Here is a 10,299-nt window from a genome sequence, read left to right on the forward strand (position 1 = left end):
ATACTTGCAACGTAACCATTTTAATAAATTTTTAATTCACCAGCTTCTGCTTCCCATCACCCTACTTTAAAGAAATGAGTACTCTGATCCTTGAAAGCCACCTGAGTTGTTCCCAAAGAGCCAAGCGTGGATAGAGGATCCTTCTTTTCCTTATGCCTCACCTTTGCATTTGATAAAAGACTTCACATTTGCATTTGATGAGGATCCAGCATGCATGTTATTAGACCAAAAAAAAAATTTCTTACTCACCAAATTGGAGCATATTGCTACATTGACTTTTTTTTGGCACCACATTGGGACCTTTACCCACTTTTTTCTTGCCTTTTCTACTAACTGCAACCCATTCACCCTCTTTTGCACGAGTATCCCTATTCATGCGTGATTCTTACAAATTATCATGACAAGACCCGCTGCTCCATGCTTCTCCATAATTGGAATTGATTTGGCATTAATTCCAAATTCAAAAGTTGAATTTTGATTTTTTACTGGGATTTGACTACCTTCTACCGTTTTCTCATTGTTATCCACCGGAAACAGTGACGGCAAATTTTTCTCCTTCACCGTGCTTTCCTTCCCAATGTCGTTGTTGTTCTCTTTCACACATTCTCTTGTTACGTGCCCAAAGCAGCTACATTTTTCACAAATTAAATTCAAGTACTCATATTCTATGTCATACATATCACCATCAACTTGAATTTTTTTTATGACTGGAAGTCCCAAGTTAATTTGCACACATGCTCTTGCATACTTTTCCCTCTCCGCAGACTTGGTGGCTAAGTCGATGTGGATCGGTTTGCCAATAGCTGACGCAATCATTTTCATGGTCCTCTCTTGATAATAGTTAATGTCTAAACTTGTGATTCTTATCCAAACTATGGTAAACCCAAAAGTGTTTTCACAAAGTCTGAATGAAGAACTCCAAGGTTTAACCGCAACATAACTACCAGTAATCATCCACAGATCTCCAATGAGAACTTTTTCTCTATCCTCCAAGAGATCAAATTTGACTAAGAAATAGCCAAAACCGACATCTAGTACCTTATATCCTCCTTTAGTTCTCCAAACGCCTTTAAGCCTGTGCGTGATCGCCGTATAGCTAAAATTTTTTCCAAGAACTTTGATCACGATGGCATCTTTGTAGGACTTTGCCAATATCTCCTTTGCTTCTTCAGTGAACGTCACAGTTGGTATCTCTGAATCGCCTTACTTACCAACTACTGTAGCCATCTTATCCCCATCAAGAGAATCAGCAACCTCCAAAGCTCTCCTTGCTGAGGCACCAACAACTTTATCTCTGAATGATATCCGCTGACCTTGAATCTTGTTACTGTCTCCTTTAATCCCCTCCTTTTCACCTGATGTATGCCCCCCTTTGCTCTCCCCCTTATTGCTTCCGCCGGCATGGCCGGCTGCCTCGCTATGTGCCACCCTCGAAAGCTCTCCCCCACTCTCTTTGCTCTCCATTTCATGTACTCTCATATAAGAAAAAGTATGTTTAACATCATTTTAAGAGTAACCATATTTAAAAGAATATAAAAATAAATTTCATTGATATTTTTAAATAAAAATAAGCTTTTAAAAATATTTTTGTATTTTGCGGATATATCCGATAGAATCAGATCCAAACATAAAAACTGCGAATATTAAATTCGATAATTTTAGTGCGAATCGAATAAAAATTTTAGTGATATCTGATCTGCGTTCAGTTGTAGATGTGAAGCGCTGCAGATCTAGATTTTAGGGATACATACATACATACAGTTACATGGATGCAGAGACAGAGAGGGTAAGAGAGAATCAGAGATTGTTACACAACATAACACAAAAAAGAAAGCATGAAACCCACCAACCAAAGTTGAAGACGCAACTCTTCTCCTGCGCTTCTTCTGCCACTGTGCCCAAACCGTTCTCAGCCCCACCGGCAACACCCTCCACCCGCCACACCTCCGCATCACGCCACCACCACCTCACAACCTTCGCAACTCATGTGAGTCCTCCACCTCCTCTTCTTCCTCCACAACCTCCCAAAGGTTCACCAAATGGAGGTTCTCTCTCCCCACAACACCCTCCACCGCCACTGCCACCACCACTCCTCCGACACAACAACGACGACCACGACCACCACTTCTTTTACTTCCCAACAACCTCGAAGAATTGTTCCACCTCTCCGAGCTTCAACTAACAACAGGGTCCGATCCCACAGCGCCGCAGCCATCCCCTTCTAGAATGTTCTCTCGTCCCAAGCCCTCCTCAGGACCAACCACCATGCCCACTGGCTCTCCTCCGCCACATCATACGCCACCTCACTGCCACCACCAAGATCCTCTTCGCTTAAGAATATATTACGATTAATTAGATTATTCTAACAATTTAACTAGCCACCTTAAGCCTTTGAAATACATGGAAAAATAAGTTAAACGACCTATTTTGATCAACATGGAATAAATTTAGGAAATAGGAAACTTCATAGAGATGGTCAAATTGGATCCAAGAGAGGAGTTACAAGTTCATTAAAAGGAATTCATATCTAAACAACAAATTATATCATTTAACTTGGTTTTTAGCACTCGTGTAAATGTAACCAGAGTATTACAAGTCTCAAAGGGGCTACTTTCCCCTTAAACTTTATGGCAGCAAAATGACTTTAACTCCCATAAATTTTATGACAAGAAACATAATACACCAACACATCTTTAGCTCACATCAAAACTAATTACAACAGGTTAATTATATATAGATTCTTGATATTGCCTTGGATTGTTTAATCATATATCACTTAGCCTTTCAACTTTTTCTGGCCAAGTCCGCTCAAATCGATGAATTTCAGTATCCGAGTCGAATATCAGCTGCTTCTACATTGAAAATGGTATCCATTTATGTTGTTGCATGAAAGGGCTCCACCTATTTGAAACTAATCAAGGCAGATAAAAGGAAAAGAAAGCACTGGTATCAATAAAAGATGTGCAATAAATTTAGAATTTTATAAAAATATTAAGGAAACTCTAGAAAGCTACCATATTGAGGACTAATGGCAGGTTTAATGGTTTGAAAGCTCTTTCATTTTAGTACCCTTTGAATTCCTCTGCTGCTTGAATCCATGTGAAGTAGAGATGTGAGGTTTATTCTTAAGAATACTTTTCTCAAATTTTAGATCTTCTCCTCTGATCATGTAGACATTTCCAGTTGGCATGGTGAAATCAGCTGGGTTTTTGTTAACCATACACAAATTTCCAGGAATGATTTTCGGTGGCACTGGAGTTTCTTGAGCACTATGAACATCTATTTTACATTTCAGTGGAGTTTCTGTTTCAAAGTGAGGCCAGCTAAACGGTTTAGTAAACTGATTCTGCACCATTGGGTTGGGACTCTTGATCTTTTCTTTCCTTCCTGACTTTGTTGAATTTTGACCATTGAATCCAGCAGCTTTTAATATTTTAGTATCATGCTGGGTTGATGAAGATGCACCAAAGGTAGGAGAGCCAAGAAAACAACTATGTGGTTTCTCTGACAAATAATTTTTTCTCAAATAATCAGAGGATTGCCTTTTCTGAATACTATGGACCTTTGATGTACCTATCTCCAACGTAGTATTGCAATCACCAGGACAAGGGGATCTTTTAAGCATTTCACCATTTATACCACTGACATTGAATGGCGTACGTGACTGCATGCCTGCATCCATGAGGCTAAGTAAATGCATCGCAGGTATTGTTTCATTGGAATACAAATCAAGAGATCCCCTCAAATTTTGATGATGATCCATTCCCTTGTGTTTGCAAGGATATGAATATTCACCATTTATTCTGCTGAAAGTTCCAGCACTTCTATTCCTATTCAGCTTTTCTAGACTAGCAACATTCAGATTTATATAGTTAAGATCAACATCTCTCTTCATGTTCTGCTTATGAAGTGAATTAGATCTGAGTGAAGCCATGTCCATGTTACTACTGGTAGCCTGAGAAACAACTTTTTTGGGCACATCATATCCTAGGGAGATATGGTTGGGAGTCAAAGATGCCCAAATACGAGAAACCTCACCATCTTGCTGTAAGATTGTCTTGTGTAAGCTACATCCTCCCTGTCCTTCCAAATTAGAGGATCCACGCTCTTCAAGACTCAAATTAAACTTGCCACTTCGAGTACTGTCAAGCTGGTGAGAAGGACCCATAGGTGAAAACTGGAATCCACTTGGTGACTTCTTTTGGGATTGGGAAACTTCAAATTCAAAGGGCAGTTGAGGTGGACACAGATTATTCATACTCAAATTGTTTCCATCAAATGGAAAAGAGTAGTGAACAGGCTTTCTTTTGCAAGGCTTCAAATTCTCTCTTTCTACCATGTTATGTTTCTTAGGTATTCCATGAGATTTATCCTTCTGACTCTCTTTTAACAACCTCACCCCCATCTCATGCATGGCACTGCCAGAAGTCATCTGTGCTTTCCTTCTAGCAGTCGATTTTTCCAACTTGGAGCTTCTATTTTCAACATCAGGAAGACACCTCTCATATTGATTCTTTGCCATAAGTTCCACAATTTCCATCGGTATATCATCCAGTGTTCCAGGCTCGGATAACTCTGTTGTCTTTTCAACGTATCTTTTCATACTACCTAGATTCTCTACACCTTCAACAGGTTTCTCTTTGATTCTTGCACCTGCGATTTCCTGAAAAGAGATGATAATCTTCTCATAAACATGTTTGCTATGAATACTTGATTGTCTCAAGATTCCAACTATTAGACATCCATGCATGTTGCACACAATGTGACATCTAAAAAAACCAAAAGAATATACTTTATAATAGAAAAGAAAGAAAGAAAGATATTTAGGTATTAATAACAAATACAATAAGAAAGTCTTATCCCCCTAGGTGGAGTCACCTACATAAATCAAATGACACCATTATGCCCAATCATGAACCATATTTATACTCAATTCATTTATACTTAAATCTCTTTTGATGAGCTCATTCAGAGTTTTATTGGGTATTAACAATTCATTTCCAAAAATAAATAAATAGTTATAAAATAACTGCAGCAGAAATATTTAGTTATTTACAAGAAAACATCTCAGAGATTATTCACAGAATGATAATAAATTAGCATAACATATGATTCATTTTCAGTTATGCTCATTTGACAGAATATGAAATCAAAAAGCATTCTGTGGGGATTTAACTAGCTACTTACTTCAAGATGAGCTCCTTTTCCTGCAGAGATAGAATTTGTGTGTTTAGAAGGAATGCTAGGCCCTCCAAAAGCATTGATTTCACTGTCTTTCCTTTTAAGCTGATGTATATTTGAAGTGCCTTCTTGCATTGTCAATGAGAGAGGTAGACGATTTTCAATTTGATGGATACATTTTGTGCTGTAAACCTGTGTTGCCAAATAGTTATTTAAAGAAAGATGAACTCCCTCTTCCAGTCCTTGGGAAGTCTGTCTACCATGGTGTAAAGGAACTGGAATATCACCAGGAATATTTGGAATGATTTTTCCCCCTGAATAGGGATATGAATCTTCTAGAAGCATGTCAGTTTTCCGACAAAATAAGGGATCCAGCTCTGCTGCAGTTTGAAGTATCTTGCCTTTACCTTTGGAAAAATTGGAAAAATTAAACCCATTTTCAAATCTTACGCCATCATGGAAAGGAAAATTATCCATTCCTTTTCCTGTGAAAGCGCGAGGTGATAATCTTGAAGAAATAGTTTTAGATGCATATGCCTTGTATGCATCCACTGGATCATCATCTTCTCTATGGTGTCCCTGCTGTTGCTCAGGAATCAAGTGTTTATCAGTGACTTGAATTCTTCTATGCTTCTTCTTGCCCATTATATGACTTCTTTCAGTTTCATGTTTACTCCAGCAGGCCTTGGTGGCATCTTGCAAATCTATTCCTTGCAGTACATCTTTGGAATTGGCTCTACCATCCAGAACAGCATTATTTGTTTCTGCATCACGCTCTAAGTTTTGAACTTCAGTGTCAACCCTCTGTTCGCACATATCTGCAGGTCTCCGCCCCTCATCAGGGGGAAGCTTCCTTTTTTTCTGACCCAAATTATTTGTCAAACCTTGCATATCCACCTTCCCTGGGAAAATTAAGCGAGAATCAGATGCAGCAGAAGCTTTGGAAATACCATGGGAAGGGGATCCTTGTGTAGCAGTTTGCCCAATCTTCAGCTCACCATTTTCACTTAATAAGTCACTCATCAAGCGCACCTTCCGTGGTCTCCTACGGGACAATCCAGTGGACTTTTCTAAATGGTGATCATGATCCTGAAAATCATTTTCAACAATATTTTCCATACTAGCTGGCACAGTATGATCACTATCAGCCAACTCTATATGATCTCCAACTGTGTGATTGTCTGCCTCCATTGTTGATGTGCCTTCCCTCAAAATTGTACAAGCTCCTTGTAATTCTTTCTGGCATTGACTATCAACAGAAGATGGACCGCCATTGCAAATCTCAGCAGAACTATTCTCCATATATTTGAGATTGACAGTAGGATCAACATCAGAAACTTGTTCGCATTCAAAGCCTGTCACAGAGAAAGTTTTAATTTACATAAGTAGATATATATATGAAATAATACGGGATTACTACTACAATATACACAAAGCTATCAATAATACAAAAGTACTACTTGACAGTAGTAGTACCTCTTTTAGCTAGATGAAATTCTTGTACCAGGCCAAGCTGATTGGGATTATCATCCAAGCCAATCTCAAGGTCTAGATGACAAATTAATTAAAAAAAAAAAATTAGACCACATACAAAATACTGAACACAATATCGCATCATAGAGATGATACTGAATTTACCACCTATCATTCTGCTGAGTGAAAATCCAGGTTGCTTCTCTCTCTCGTTAGTAATGGGTAGGCAATCATTGACACAGTTGAGATTAGTATTAAGATCAATCTCCACTCTCTCAGAGATGTCAGGCATGGGATCTTGCTGAACACCAGACTTGACAGCTGCTTTACCACAGTTTGTATCAGATTTGCAACCGCTACTGCAACAATTGAAGTCTGTTTGGCCATCTTTATCCATGTCCTTAGTTACACTTTCTTGATGACAGCTCTCACAACCAAAACATCTGTATGTTGGTACATCAAGTGGTGGAAGCGATGGATTTTCCTCAGACTCATTTACTGGAAATGGCCAACATTTTTTCCAGTCTTTCTTTCTTATTTCAGATACATAACCACTGCAGCAACACCAAATCAGATATTATGGTGTTATGGGTTCTGAAAGGGAAGTAAAAAATTATTTCTGATTTCTAGAAAGGTTCATTAAATTTTGAGAGAAAATGATGAGAGTTATCAAAGTTAATTACTAAACAGTCTCAAACATAGTTATGTTAACCACAAATTTCTATACTTAGATATGAACCGCTTAATTCAACCTATCCTTGTTGCCATTTATTAACCAGCCATTAATTAATTTGCTTCCAACTTTAAAATGTTATGAATAAAATTAAATCACATTATGATATCATCTAATAGCCTCAAGTTCCGAAACCTTCTTCCTGAGAAAATAAGATGGTATAAGCATCAATGCTTACCGTATCGAGAAGTGTTGGCATTTTCCAGCTGATGCCTTATCCCCAATAGCATCGGCAAGATCTATGGAGATTGAGTTAACTTGGACGAAAGACCCCATCATTAACTCGATAACAGTAATACTACTAGGATATACTTTGAAATGTGCCCCGACAACCAGCCATTCACGCAAGCACACTAAAAAACCAAGAATTTCAAGAAGCAAGAGCAACAAATCCAATGTACCCTATTCACACAAAGCAAATCCAAATCAAATTTTGAAATAGTGAAAAGAATATAAGAACTAAATGAAGCCATTATTTATCACATAAGAGTCACGGACTTCCACACATTTAAGGAAAACACCAGAAATAACATATATATATTGTATATATATATACAATATACAGTAGAATATATATGATGTGATAACATCATACCCATGTTCTTTAATGAACTATTAATTAGGGTTCATGCAAATCTACCTACAAACTTAAGTGAAAGACAACTAAAACAATGCCAAAAACAAACATAAAGTAAGCCACTACCAACAAAAGCGCCATACACAGTGAATAGTCACATAAAATAACAACCTCCAATATCCGGAGAGACACAAACCCTAGCTTTCAACTCAACAAAACAACACAAACAGAAGCTCATAACCAAGAATTGAATGATAGAAGCACAACGCAAGAAACAAAACACACGAACACGAAGCTCATAAGACAAAAAGCAAATTACCTAGGGTTTTCACAAGAAGTTCAACCATCGCAAGATTCACCACCATAACCAGCTTGTTTGGGAAGTGGTTCAAGAAAATCACCCCGAAAACACGCCAAAGAGCCAACAAGAAAGAAAAATTGACCCCAAACAACCAGCGAATTGGGAACATTAGGGCTCAGAAGCGCAACCTGCAATCACGCATTAAACATAATTAGCTCAAATTAATCAGTAATCAGAAAATTAAAGTACACATAACAGTGGGAGAGAAGATAATTAGAAAAAGCGCGAAACGACAACAATAAAGTAAAACCAGAAAATGGAAAAATAAAAAATTAAAAAAAGAAACGGTCGGGAGCTGAAGTGGACACAGCATAAACAGTACAGTCAAGTTAATATCTCAAACCCGAATTCGAAAAACGCGGTTGTCAGTAACTGAAAAACCGGGTCAAGATCGACCCGGAATAATGAACCGAAAATGAAGCGATAAGAAAGGGGGTAATAGAACCACGACGAAGAATGGCGCATGCGAACTCACCTGAAGGCAACGGCACTCGATCTCGCTCTCTAGCGAAGCTGGTCATCGATTCTTCAACGGCTAAGCCATAAAACGACGCCGTTTGATAGAGCGCTACTCCGATAAGGCACCGAGCTAAGCTGGGCGATGCGATTCGCAGCTCAGAGAGAAGAATTTGAGTGCGAAAATCACGAAAACCCTAGAGAGAGAAAGTGAGGAGAGAGAAGGAGTGAGAAATAAAAGATGGGGCTTTCGATTGTTTCGGGATGTGAGAGAGAGAAAGAGTGCGTGTCTGAAAGTGTGAGAGTTGGAGAGAGAATTTCTCTTTTTTTTTACTGTCTTCTTAGTCTTTGGGACAAAGGATCCTTGTTGTCCCTATATTAAAAAATTAAGAGGAAAAATATTATAAAATAAATTGAGAATATTGTAATAGTAATAGGTAAAAGAATTTAATTTTAAAGTATTAATAGTATAAAATATTCGTATATTTAATTATATAATATCACATTAATAAAAATAATTATTTTTTATATTAACTATATGTATAATCATCTAAAAGAATGGATATAATTATTTGATTATATAAAATAATTTATACTGTTAAAATATTAAAATTAATCTATATAAAAAATAAAATATATCTTTTATATCAAAAGTTATAATTTTTAAAAAAAATATATTTAATTTAATATATTTAAAATAAATTTTAATTCTATTTATATCATCAATTTTTTTTTTAAAAAATGTTAGAGAATTAATTAATTATTAATATTTAAAAAAATTAAAATATTTTATTAAAATATTAAACTAAAATAATTAAATTAATATATAAAAATAATAACTAAAAATAATAAATTTTAATCATTTTAAAATATTTTTTATTATTTTTTTAGTAGCTATTTAATTTTTTTAACTATTTCTTATATTTAAAATAAAAAAATTTAAATAAAATAATTTTTACGTAAAATTGATAATTTAAAATTATTAAATAATTTAATAGATTTAACTAAATTATTATCTAAATATTTTCATCGTTTAAAATAAATTTTATATTTCATTATCTTTTACCATCACTCTAATATTCTCCTTCTATTGTCATTGACATTATCCCCCCCCCACCCAATAGCTACTGTTATTACCTCAACCTCAAACCACCGCCACTGCCACTCCAACCACACAACCTACGTTCTATCGAAAAAAACTGACAGCCGCCACCACAATCCCAAACCCACAACTACCAAAACTAGAAAAAGGCCAGTATACCACTTAATACAACTAACAAGAAAAATGGTAGGGGTTAGTAACTTTTGTGATTTGTAGCCATCAAATAGCCATTAATGATGATTTTAATGGTGTGAGATTGGTGCGAGATTTTATCCTGACTCACTTTTTTTTACTGGTTACATATTGGACAAAATTTAATAAAGTTGCTGGACCACAACTTTTCCCAACTAACAAATAGAACCAATTTCAAAAGAAAAAAAAAAAACTCAAAACAGGATACAGCACGAAAAGCAAAC

The 10,299-nt window shown here is 36.4% G+C and overlaps 1 protein-coding gene across 2 annotated transcripts; it reads right to left on the bottom strand.

The window, feature by feature from the left end:
* Positions 1–2,526: 2,526 nt before the first annotated feature.
* On the bottom strand, positions 2,527–9,131 carry EMF1 (embryonic flower 1 (EMF1)). Of its 2 annotated transcripts, none has more exons than XM_088482999.1 (8): positions 8,801–9,131; positions 8,284–8,453; positions 7,566–7,789; positions 6,823–7,208; positions 6,658–6,729; positions 5,188–6,536; positions 3,015–4,663; positions 2,527–2,911 (listed from the first exon to the last, which is right to left on the bottom strand). In XM_088482999.1, the coding sequence occupies exons 3-7, from the start codon at positions 7,664–7,666 to the stop codon at positions 3,038–3,040; spliced, it is 3,534 nt and encodes a 1,177-aa protein (XP_088339125.1). In that variant the 5' UTR covers positions 7,667–7,789; positions 8,284–8,453; positions 8,801–9,131; the 3' UTR covers positions 2,527–2,911; positions 3,015–3,037. The 2 variants fall into 2 exon arrangements, with proteins under 2 accessions (XP_088339125.1, XP_088366436.1); XM_088510310.1 differs by having other exon boundaries at positions 6,820–7,208; positions 8,801–9,116.
* Positions 9,132–10,299: the final 1,168 nt, after the last annotated feature.

This window comes from Arachis ipaensis, chromosome B10, assembly GCF_059453495.1.
Source record: "Arachis ipaensis isolate K30076 ecotype BB chromosome B10, ASM5945349v1, whole genome shotgun sequence".
NCBI classification, from domain to species: Eukaryota; Viridiplantae; Streptophyta; class Magnoliopsida; order Fabales; family Fabaceae; genus Arachis; species Arachis ipaensis.